General features: G+C 40.9%; 1 protein-coding gene across 2 annotated transcripts in view; it reads right to left on the bottom strand.

Moving 5' to 3' along the window:
• The window catches only part of HABP4 (hyaluronan binding protein 4), a 41,810-nt gene extending 33,988 nt beyond the window's left edge, over nucleotides 1–7,822 (bottom strand). The window contains exons 1-2 of one of the 2 annotated variants that reach the window (XM_036021494.1): nucleotides 7,299–7,822; nucleotides 1,819–1,981 (exon numbers count right to left, since the gene is read on the bottom strand). In XM_036021494.1, the coding sequence (XP_035877387.1) occupies nucleotides 1,819–1,981; nucleotides 7,299–7,677 (542 nt within the window). In that variant the 5' untranslated portion in view covers nucleotides 7,678–7,822. The remainder of the gene's footprint in view (nucleotides 1–1,818; nucleotides 1,982–7,298) is intronic. The other variant, XM_028531519.2, reaches the window with a different exon arrangement.
• Nucleotides 7,823–12,977: the final 5,155 nt, after the last annotated feature.

The raw sequence follows: 12,977 nt of genomic DNA, 5'->3' as shown, positions 1-12,977 counted from the left end.
AAGATAAAGGGATAGTTCTGCACCTTAATCTCATCTCAAATGACAAAGAAAAAAGGTATATGTATGTGAGAGAGAAGAGAAAATGTGTATGGGAAGAGGCTGAGAGAGAAAGAAAAGGAGAGAGAATGGTATAATAAAGCAAATGTGGTAAAATGTTAACTTTTGGGGAATCTGGATGAGGGTGTATAGAAATTCTTTGTATAATTCTTGCAACTTTTTGTAAATCTGAAATCATTTTTAAAGAAAAAAAGAAAAAATACCTCTACATCCCATATCCCACCCAATCCCTAGTCTTACACACATGTATGATTTCACCTAACAGGGATCTTTTCATGTTAACATGTAAAGACCTATCTTATCCTTTTTAAAGACTCATAATTTTGCAACCAAAAAATAACTAGAAATATAGGCTTGTGCTTTTGAGCTATAATTTTCTTATTTGCACAGAATAAATTCCTGAAGTGAGAAAAAACACACACACAAATGCTTCCTAAAAAAATAAGCAGCTCTAATCCAGAAGGCTTTTTGCAAGCATGCAGACTATGGCCATTACACAGCAAATTTGAAGTAATCACCAAAAAAGGCAGAATTAAGCCTTTCTCTAACCCTCACCTCCAACATGGTGGCAGATGCACCGTACCTTGATGTTTTGAGTGTGTAACTGCTAGGGAACAGATCTGTAGAAGTCACCATCTGCTCAGCCCTCTCATACTGAGCATATCGTTTTACAAAACCATATTCTTTGGTTAAAACTTGTAGCCAGGATCCTAAATGGGATTAGTAGTCAAGAAGTTGAGAGACTTGGGAATAAAGGCTCCCTGGAAATTATACTACACAGTGCTCTAGTTTCCTTAACCTTTTTTTAAATGTGTTTTTTTAATCCTCCCCTGAGGTTATGTCCACTGATTTTAGAGAGAGAAGAAGGGAGAGAAAGAGGAAAAATATTGATTGGTTGCCTCCCGTTTGTACCCCAACCAGGGATCGAACCACAACCTAGGTATGTGCCCTGACTGGGTATTGAACCAGAAACCCTTTGGCATATGGCACAATGCCCCAACCAAATGAGCTATTCGATCAAAGTACCTTAAGCCTTTTTTTTTTTTTTACTTTATTTACCTTTAAATGTGATTCATAAGTTGTTCCAGTTTAGTCTAAACTCAGCACTACGTGGGTTTAATAATTGAACAAAAACTTTAGGCAGCAAGCATTCATCCTGTTACTGCCAAGCATAAGACACAAAGAACTACTACTACTGTGTACAGGTAGGTATAGATGGTCTGCATGATGCTACATCACTCAGGAGTGGTGCCGGACTGCACCAACCCAGGACCATTTCTGGGTCAGAGCACTTGCTAAAGAAGTATGGGAGCCAGAAAATGGTGTTAGACATCATGAGCTCTTCTTCAAATTTCATCATGATAGCCTATGGACCTGACTATGGGGCTAGCAATTTGTTTAAATTCATCAGTGATCTACATTAGTAATGCTAAATCAAAAACATAACTATATCCCTAGTCTAAACTTCAGAAGAAAATTTAACCGTTTGAACATACTCCTGTGCAGTTTTTTTTTATGAGTACTTTTCATAGTTATCAAGAAATAATTCATCGTGAAATCACTGCCTAAACCAAGACTTAAGGTCATTTAAGAGATATATGGAAGATCTTTCACATGGCACCTAAAGAAATGTGATTTGTTACCTAAATTGACAAGCAATACCCAGGACCAGCACTACAAAAAGGTCACAAAGACTAGTCATTCTCTGAAAACCATTCTGGTTCTCAACCCTCGTGGCCAAGATCTGTCTGCAGTACATACTTTTCATCTGTAAACTTCTCGGGTGTAGAGTCCGCCTGCCTCTCAGTCTCGCAGGGTTGAAAGTCCCTGTAGGATCTCCGTTCTGCTCTATCCTGTGTCACCTCTGTCCCCCGGCTATCACTCCATCCTTGCTGCTCTCCTCTTCTGGGAGTTCGCTTATGGCCTGCCAATAAAAAAACAAAGGGGAGAGGTGGAACACCAAGTCTATGACAGCACGTTATTTACAGGTACTTTTACACTTCACTTTGCTAGAAATCAACGACATGGAAAATCAGGAAATTTGGAAGTTTAGAGGAAAACAGTTGATATTACTATAGCCCAGCATCAACTACTTTTTAATAAAAGCTTTAAGTTTATAAATGTTTTAAGCTACTATTGAATTACATGCTTTCCCTTATGTTTTAGAAAGTATGACTAAGGTAACTATACCAACCAAACTATACCAACTAACCTCTAATGACAGGTATCTCACAACAACTCTGTGACAGCTATGGATATAATTGCTAAACCAACTACATTTTACAAAAGCAGCTTTATCAAAACATGGTAGCTAAACTACATCTAGAAAATTTTAGGATAAAAATCCTGTACTTTAAATTGTACTTTTAGAGCCCCAACTGTGGTTTAGCATCAGCTACTAAGGCTTTTGGTTTTAAATAAAGCTTGTACCACTACTATCTCTTTTATTTAGAAAAAGATTTTCCTGCTACTTGATGGTATTTATGCATTTATGATCATACTTCTGAAATATGAAGCCAAAGTTGTACTGCCAAATCATACAAAGGCCAGTAAGCACCCAAAGAGACATCTCTCATCCATGGGGCCAGCACACAGCTGGGATGGGGATGACCACTCCAGTCCTTCCCTCTCTCCTCACTTTACTCCCTGCCCCTCCTGTTCGATGCTTTACAATTGTTACACAGATGTCTGATAAGCATCTAATACTGAAAATCTTTTTCCAATACTTAAATCGTCTTCCAAAAATATTTATCTTTTCTTTGTATATATTTAAAAAGTCCCCATCTCAAATATTATGTACAATGTTTGTTACAGTACCTTTGGTTTTTCTATAAATTACCCTTCAGGTGGTTATATGGCTATAAAAATGTTAAATGCATTTGAATTAATGAGTATTTATGAAATTGCTGGTTTCCATTCCTGCTTAGATAAACATGATTCTTAAGGAATAACTGGGTTGGCTAAAAAGTTCATTTGGCTTTTTCTGTAAGACATCTCTAGTAGTGCTATTTCAATACTTGTTGTCTTTAGCATCATTCAAAACAATTTTGCTAGACTGTATTGTGACAGCTGTCATATTAGTGTACATTTAAAAAAACTGGTGAATTTTTGTATAGCCATTTTAATATTGAAGATAGAAGAAAACACACATTTTCAGTACACTACGCTATATTATTTCAAGATAAAAACACAACTGAAACTCAAAAACGGATTTGTGCAGTGCATAGAAAAGGTGCTATGACTGACTGATGGAGCATGTCAAAAGAGGTTTGTGAAGCTTCACGCTGGAGATTTCTCCCTGGACGATGCTCCACGGTTGCATAGATCAGTTGAAGTTGAGAGCAACCAAATTGAGACACTATTTGAGAACAATCAATTATATCACATGGGAGATAGCCGACATACTCAAAATATCCAAATCAATAAAGTTACTGGTGAAAATGAAAAATGCCTTTTATTTTATGGAGTAAATTAAATGGAATTTTTGTGCAACCCAATATTTACACATATTTTTCCATTTTCCCACTTAATATTTTCTATCTAAATTTTATAAACTGGGCACATGTATTAACACAGTTCCAATACTTTACTGATATCATTTTAAAGCAAAAATCATGTGTGTGATACCACTAACATAAAATTCTACAATTTATTAAATGTTAGTCAACATAATTTTTTCAAATGTGAAGTTATATGACAGATCTAAGTTCAACCTCAAGTTAATGTCCCATAACCTAGAAATGCTTAAATCCAGTTTAAGCATCCAGTACACCTTGTACTGAAGTCACAATCCAAGCTTGTGACATGTCCAGAATATGGGGGAAATGTGACAGAGCACTGTGCTTTTCCTGCACAAACAAAACGGAGGCTGACACTCCTGCCCAGTGGCCCAGGAACACACCATGCCAGATCCAAGGGTATATACTTTCTAACAGAGATAAGATTTGGAAGATGCATTTGAAATGTAAGATAGAAAATATTATGAAAATTAATTATCTAACAAGTTGAAAATGATAATAGACCATGACAAAAACAGTCATAAGCAAATGTGTCAACAATAATATCTTTCAATACTTTTCTCTCAATGTAAAAGTTATTTTAATATAGCTTCCAATTTCCTATTTATAACCAGTAATATTTTTTTAAAATCTTAATATCTACACTCAGTTATAAAATTACTTAGCATATACCACCTTCTTCTTCCTCAAGGTTATTTTTGAGTTGTATAAGTTAAATTTGGAATTGACCATTCAAAACTTAAAATGACATTTATTGCATACTTTGCATTAAAACTTATTCCAAAGTTTCTGTGTATAAATTGAACACAATTCAACATGACTGGCTACTTATTAGAATAATTATCAATACCCTGCACATTTTTCATTCTATCTCCAAAACCCAAAAAACAGAGATAATAGGGGTAGAGTTGTTTTCCCACAATTTAGTACTAAGAGATTAAGATAGCAACTGAACCTCCTTTGTTTTTCTCTACTGGATCAGCAGCTCCAAGGGGATACCCAATGAATTTCAACAGCCCTTTCCAATAAAAGGCTGGCTCATGCAGTTGTTCACTGATTTAAATCCAAGCCCACGGAGGGGCATAAATACAATAAAATTTGCAATGAGATTTCCTACAAAAGAAAGTTGACCTTTGACTCAAAAACAATAGTTCTGAAAAGCTAAGAAAAGTAAAGATGAAAAAGCCTCTGAGGGCTTTAAGAAAGAATTTACTGAGCAAGGTTCACACAAGGATCAATGTACAGTTGACCCTTGAATTTGGGTCAACTGAAAAATTCACATATAAGTGGAACTGAGAAGTTCAAACCCGTGTTATTCGACGGTTAAATAATGAAGGACATCAAAAACCTCTATGGGAAGCTCTTATGATTTCCACATTCTTTTCAGATTAATAAATGTTTCCATTATATGTCAAGCATGTTTTGACTATTTCTTGACAACACTAAGCATTCACTCACAATATTCTAACTACTTTAAAATTTTTGTGTGTTAGAAAAGTAGTCCATATCAATTAGGGCTGCAAAACCTCGAGAGAACATCTCTCTAACACTCATTACAGGTAAGTTTAGTACAGCACTCAAGTAAATGGAAATAAATGCGCTGTTGCTCCTGAAATAACACAAACTTGAAAAAGAACTAGAATGACAAAATTTCCACTTTAACTACAAAATTAACTACAGATCTTTAATATAGCTATCAAAAGCCAGATCACTTGGCTCCTGAAAAATTGATTACAGATTACAGATTACAATGCTAAGTGAAAGAAGCAAACTATAATCTGTTAATAACAGATTACAATGCTAAGTGAAAGAAGCAAACTATAATCCAGTTTACATCGTTTAAATTTAGAAACAAATTAATAGCTTTGTGCATTTATGTCTATATATACAAGATGTTCACAGTAGTAAAGGTAAGAGATTTTCACTTCATACAATTCTAACCTGCTTAAGATTCTTATAACAAAAATGCATTACATTTTTAATTTTGCAAAGGTTACAAAGTGATGTTAGCACTAAATGCAGTTTCACGGATATTCTCAAGGATAAAATAAACATTTTCATTTGTTAAAAAATGAATGGAAAGGAAAAGCTTAGCCTTTCCCTATTCTTTTATTACTATATTTAAATAAATTTAAGAGAAAAATAAAACATAATACAAAATGTACATATCTCATGTCTCACTGTTTAAGTATGCTCATAAATTTATGGCCTATGAAGGCGTCTTGAGATAGTATTTTAAATAATTTCCAACATCTCTATTATAATGACTTGATTTTCTTATTCTCAAGTGATATCGCTGGACTGTACTTTTAAACATAAAGGTAAACATTACCTAGATGCAGGAGTCAAAGTCCCAATACTTAAAACAGCTGTTTTCTTGGGGTTGGAATGCACATTTAATTTTTTTTTAATTTTTCAATTACAGTTGACATTCAGTATTATTTTAGGTTCAGGTGTACAGCATGATGGTTAGAAATCTATGTAACTTAGGAAGTGATGCCTCCCATAACTTTACTATCCACTTGGCACCATATAGTTATACAATATTATTGACTATATTCCCTATACCGTACTTTACATTCCCGTGGCTGTTTTGTAACTGCCAATTTGTGGGGTGCACAATTTTCATAAAGCCAGGAACTAGCCAGTAAAACTGAACTGAATATTGAATATGCTGCCAAACACTGGCTGCAGTGATGGACCTACACATCTTAATCTGAACACTATTAGGCAAATCTTAGGACTACTGCCTTGTTTTAGGAAAATAGTAAACACAAGTGTAGTCTTGATGACTACACCACTGATGCAGTTCAGGTGGGAAACGAACTCTTAAACACCCTCTTTCCCTATATGCAAATAGTAGTACACCAAGCTCTGCGCACCCACTCCGACTAAACAGGGGGTGGGGAACTTTGAATATTCTTGTTGTGAGGTTAAAGAAAGCAGTCTGAGTTAATGACAAGTCACACATCCCATCAACACCACGAGCGGTACTGAAAAATATTGCCAGCTCAATACTGGAAACTACGTTGAGCGGAGGAGTTGAAGGCTCCAGGGATCCCGCGTCCACCCCTCCGCATTCCGCTTGCGCCGACGTCACATCCCACCCCAGCGGTCACCCAGGCCTTCACTCCATCACAGAGGCCCGCACATCTCACTCTAGCGATTCTTCACAAACCCTAGGCTTTCGTCGCCACTGCCAGGGGCCGGGTGCGCCCAGCCTCCCTAAAGTGGGGCTCCCTTCAGAGCACGCCTCTCTTTTTGCTTCCCGACCCGGATCTTGCAGAGGGTGGGCTGGAGGACGGAGAAGGTCCCTACTAGCTCTAGACTGGTGAGCCCCGGAGTAGCGACCCTAGTTTTTAACCCACACACCAACCCAGCAGTATCCCTTAACTTTACCCAACTTGTGAAGGGTTAGTTCCAGGGTTTTGAGACCCCTTACTCCAAACCTGCAGTCCCTGTCCCCAGAAGGGACTGGGAAAGGTCGGAAGGGGCATGACACCCACCCCGCGCCTGTCCTCTTTTTCAACCTTCTTCTGCCAAAGGACCCGCAGCTCAACGCAACTATTCCCAAAGCCCCCTCCCCTTTTTGTAACAGGTTCTACTGACCAGTCTCATACTGGGAATACTGGGGCAGCTTTAGAACGGTGACCTCCGTGACCCCATCCCCCTCCCCCTCCTGCCCATTCGGAGGCGCCCAGGTACCCGCCGCTGCACGCGTACCAGGTGTCTGCGGGCCGCCTCCGGGGCTGTCTGGCTGCTGCGCGCCAGGAGCCGGGAGGCCTTTGCGTTCCTTCTGGGACTCCCGCCGGCCGCCGGCCGCGCCAGGTCTGTGGCCCGAGGCCCCAGCCGGGCTCCTGCCGCCGCGGTTACCAGCCCCGGCCCCGGTCCCGGTCCCGGTCCCGGCCGCCACCACCTCGTCTCGCCTCTTGCGCTGCAGCTGCTGCTGGCGTCTGCGCTCGGCCTCGCGCAGGATGTCGAACGGGTCCGACTCGTCGTCCAGCAGTTGGTGGAAGCGGTTGGCTACGACGCAGCCGAAACTCTCTTGCATCGCGGCGCCTGCGGCCGCCGCGGCCACGGGGCTCCCCAGAGCGCCCTTCATGCCGCCGCGGCCACTGCAGACCGGCCGAGAGCAGCCCACGCGAGCGAGTCTCAGCGAAGCTGGTAGCAGGGGCCCATCACGCACGCCGCCGCTGCCCTACCCACCGGGTCCCCTCTTGCCCGGCGTCAGCCCCGCGCGGCCACCGCCCCTTGCCCTGCCACCTCAAGAGAGCCAATCAGAGCCCATGGATACGCCCCTTTTCCTAGCGGGCACCCTGGAAGCCCAATCAGAGGCCGGCTGCTGTCGCGTCCCGCAATCTTATGCCCCACCCCTCGACTCAAAAGGAGGGGCCGATCCCAAGAGGCGGGGCTACTGGGAGGGGCTCCAAGTTTTGTAGTCCGTGCTGGTCGACCTGTGTGGGTGGGTCACAGCCGTTAGGTTCTTTCAGGGACTGGATTCACATTCGTTATTCGCTATTCTCTGAAGCTTATGTATTCATTTTGCCATTGAACAACTATATATTGAACACTTACTATGAACCAGGCATTATGTTGTAGGAGATAGAAGCTCCGCGTTTTCATGGATCTTGTAGTACATAGAAAAATGTCCCGAAGGAAGGACACGGACTTCTCTATGATATAGCAAAGGAATCTGAAGCTTTCCCTAGGAAGTGCTGATTAAGCAGAGATCTGAAAGATGGCAATGAACAGAAGCAAGGGTAAGTGCAGAAATCTTAAGGTGGGGTGAGCACAGCCCATTCACAAGCTCAGGAAAACCTGTGACCTGTGTTGCAAAGAATCGAGGGAGGGCTTTATTTGCTCTCTATTCTAGGAGCAGTAGGGAGCAAATTTTAAACATGAGCATATGCTTGAAAAGGCTGCTCTGGCTGCAACTTGAAGGACTTGGAGAGAGTTCAACTAAGCAGAAGATGGTTGCAGAGCTCCAGGAAAGAACTGATGATAGTGACTTGGACTAGAATTGATGGCAGTGGAGGTAAAGAGAGTAGTAGATTCAGGAGCTATTTGGCAGGTTTTATCAACAAGTCTTGGTGATACATAGATATGGATAAGGAAGAGGAAGAGGAGGTATGATGACTTCTGTTTTTCTCTCTGGTACAGCTGGAATGGTGGTGCTATTCACAAAGAATTAGAGCACTGGTAGAGAACACTTTGATGAGGATCATAAGTTTAGCCTTGGACATGTTGAGGTTTGGGTTTTGTTTATTTTTCTTTTGAGACATTCAGTTGAGGCCTGTAGCTCAGAGAACACAAAGAGCTGGACTTCTTCCAGCAACTCTTGCCTAGGCCCCAGGGCAGACACTCTTGGCTGCCCATCCTGCAGCTCGTTTTTCCCTCTTACATTTCCCCAGAACCTGTATTTTGTTAGGGTATAGGTGGCTGTATGCTCCAGGGGAAGTTGTGCCCTCTTTCAGCCTCAGAGTTGATTAATCTTAAATCAGGTATTGTACTTCCATTTCTTTGCTAATGATTAGTGTAGGAATAGGCTTGTGATGCAAATCTGGCAGAACAGACCCAAGGGGAAGTATTCTGGAGGATATCTGGGAGCATTTTTCTTATACCTAAAAAGGGATTGGGAAGGCCTCTGCCATCTTCCCACTTCTGTTCTTTGAGAAGAGTACATGATGCCTTGAGTTGTCATTCCCTATTGTGTCTATGAGGATGGCAGAGCAGAGGCAAGGAGAAAACCTAGTTCCTGAAGTTGAGCTGCTGACTTACCCTGCTCAGGAACCGTACTACTCAGACTTATTATTATATAAGATGATAAATGCCATTATTGTTTAAGCTACCCTTTCTTTATTTTATTTATTTTTAAAGATTTATTTATTTTTAGAGAGAGAGGAAGGGAGGGAAAAAGAGAGGGAGAGAAACATCAATGTGTCGTTGCCCTTCACATGTCCCCTACTGGGGACCTGGCCCGCAACCCAGGCATGTGCCCTGACTGGGAACCAAACTGGCAACCCTTTGGTTGACAGCCCATGCTCAATCCACTGAGCTATACCAGCCAGGGCTATTTTATTTTTTTCAAGATTTTATTTATTTATATTTAGAGAGGGGAAGGGAAGGAGAGAGAGAAACATCAATATGTACTTGCCTCTTGAGCACCCCCTATTGGGGAGCTGGCCTGCAACTCAGGCATGTGCCCTACACTGGGAATTGACCCAACAACCCTTGGATTTGCAAGCTGGCGCTCAATCCACTGAGCCACACCAGCCAGGACTAAGCTACTCTTAATTGTACTTGTGTGTTGCATCCAGAAGAATCCTGTTAGAGAATCTTGCTCGGGTACATCATTACCCTTTTTTACTTTTCCATTAATAGCAAGTGGAAAAGGAACCCTTAATCTTGACTGCTGCCAGGCCTGTGTTTTACTCGCTTATTTAACTTTCTATCATTCCTCAGGAGGGCAGGGATGATGTCTACCTTTTCCTTGCAATTTATATACCCAGTGCTTAGCATTCCGTGTGGTTGTACAATAGATTCTCAAAAGATGTTGAGATATTTTGGTCATCTCCTTAGTCAGCATAGGATTATGATTAAAAGGCTGTAATGTTTTTACCTGAAGAATTGAGAGCGGGTGCTCAAACAAAAACTGCCTGAATGTTTATAGCAGCACTATTCACAGTAGCCAAAAGATGGAAACAACCCAAATGTTCATCAACTGATGAACGCATGAACAAAATGTGGTACAATGGATAAATATTTGGCTGTAAAAAGGAATAAATTATTGATGCTTGCTATAACACGGTTGAATCATGAAACCATTATGCTAAGTGAAAGAAGCCAGACATAGATATTAATTATATGATGTCATTTATATGAAATGTCCATAGTTGGCAAATCCATAGAGTCAGAAAGCAGATCAGTGGTTGCCAGGGGTTCTGAGGAAAGGGTATGGGGAATTACTGCTTAATGGGCATGAGGTAGTGTGTTGGGGTGAAGAAAACTTTCAGAAACTATATTGTGATGATGGTTACACAAAATGTGAATGTGCTAAATACCACTGAATTACATACTTTAAAGTAGTCATGTTACAGGAAAAACTCCCAGAAACTCAATTATCCTCGCCTACACAGTAAAAAATTACAGATCGGCAAAACTATTGGTGTGCAAGCAGGGTTTAGTGGTGATTTGTCATGGAAGACAGTAGCCTAGGTCTTCCTAGATGGGAGGTGAAAAGCATAGGCAAAGCAGAGTAATGGCAGCGAAAGTTAAAAAATGGCCAAAGGCCAGGGTTGCAAGTGCAAGCCCAAGTGCCCAGAGGCTGGGTGGCCTGAGGCCAGGCATCCAGAAAGTCAAGAGAGTCCTTTGTTTTGTTTTGTTTTGTTTTATTGTTTTATTTTATTTTATTTTAATTGTTGTTCAAGTACAATTTTCTTTTACTCCCAGCCCTCCTTTGTTTTGAGGACTTACGTAGTTGGTAGGATGGAGTGAAGAAGTACACATTGATTGGCAGGTAAAAGTGCTACCAGCTTTTGGGGAGGGGGGAGGGGGAGGGACATGACTACCCAAACTTAGGTATATGTGGGGGTCTGCTAGCCCAAATCCTTATCTTGCTCCAGAACCTCTTTGTTCATCTTGTTATAAAATAGACAGGTGACAGGAGGCAGTTGATTAAAGTTGAGGCAGCTACCCAAAGTTATTTGTGAAAGCATTAGGGACTCCTTTATGAAACAGATAGTGACCAGAGGTAGACAATTAACGAGAGTTGTTTTATGGGCTTTGGCACTCTGGATCTCCTACCATCTTCCAGACCTTAGGATGAATACACAGTTTCAAAGGCTTTCTTTCCCAGATAGTAGAGATGATTTATGGAATTTCAAGGACTGCCCTTCTCCATGTTAGCATAGTGTTTTCTGTGATGTTGGAACACCTGGCAACATTATCAGACCAGACTCAGGGCTGCTGAGTTAGTGGGTGAGACATGTCTCCCCCCTCCTTCCTGCCTTGATTTTGCTATCCTATCCAACAGTTAAAATAACACATTTTATATATATTTTACCACATTAAAAAAAAAACAACCAGCCCTGGCTGGTGTGGCTCAGTGGATTGAGTTCAGGCCTGTGAACCAGAGGCTTGAGAGTTTGATTCCCAGTCAGGGCACAAGCCTGTATTGCAGGCCAGGTCCTCAGTAGGGGGTGTGTGAGAGGCAACCGCACATTGATCTTTTTCTCCTTCCCTTCTCTCTCTAAAAATAAATAAATAAAATCTTTTAAAAAATGAAATAAAAAACATGTATTTTGGAGTTAGACCATGATTTAAACCCTGGCTTCGCCACTAACTTTGTGACCTTGGTCATGTTTCTCATTTTTGTGCCTCAGTTTTCTCTTCTGTAAAATGAAGACAATAATGGTACCTACTTCAGAGAGTTATTGTGAGGGTGAGGCTAGATAATGTATACAAAGTGTTCAAAAACATGCCTGGCACAGAGTATAAGTCTTCAGTCAAAGTTATGGTCAACATTGCTACTTTCATCATCATCATTTTGAATCAGGCCTAAGACTAGATAGAGTTAGAACAATGCCTCATCATTATGAAGTGAGTGAAATTTTCAAAGATTCTTCATGGCACAGAATCACCATATGCACCAGAGACCACACTTTGAGAAGCATTTCTTCAAGCCAAAGTTGTCTCTGGCATTTTTAAGCTGCCCCTCACCAAGCCACAACACCAAAGAATCATAACCACTTGAGAGAAGTGCCTGTCATCTTCCTACTGGACATTTGAAGACATCCCACTCCCCCATTCTCCTTCTGTCATTTCTGAGATAGCCAACCACAGCAAGTTCTTAAGGTATGACCTGTGAGCACTCTATTCTAATTCCCAAATCATAACTGCCTAAAACACTTATTGTTAGACTAATACTAGTTGCTTTAGGGTTAAGAACACTTTTAGCCCTGGCCTGTGTGGCCTACTTGGTTAAGTGTCATCGGCAGTAAACCTAAAGGTTGTGGGTTCATTCCCAGTCAGTGTGCATGCTTGGGTTGATGGTTCAGCCCTGGTTGAGTGTGCGAGAGGCAACTGATTTGTTTCTCTCTCACACTGATGTTTCTCTCCCTCTCTCCATCCTTTCCCCTCCCTCTAAAAATCAATACATAAATTAAAAAATATGTACCTTTAAAACTACTGAATAGAGATGAGTAGCCTCTAGCTGGTATTAGCTCTTATGGGGCTATTCATTGATGTAGAACTTACTGATTATAACTTATTAAGCAGCCTCACATTTGTTCCTGACCATTTTTCTGGGAGATTGCATTCATGAATGTATTCCTGAAATACAACTTCACCACATTAGCACAAGTTACGTGCAACATTATATTTAATGTGGTCAGTTGAATAGAC

This window comes from Phyllostomus discolor, chromosome 3 (assembly GCF_004126475.2).
Source record: "Phyllostomus discolor isolate MPI-MPIP mPhyDis1 chromosome 3, mPhyDis1.pri.v3, whole genome shotgun sequence".
NCBI classification, from domain to species: Eukaryota; Metazoa; Chordata; class Mammalia; order Chiroptera; family Phyllostomidae; genus Phyllostomus; species Phyllostomus discolor.
This window is presented reverse-complemented; position numbering and strand designations above follow the sequence as displayed.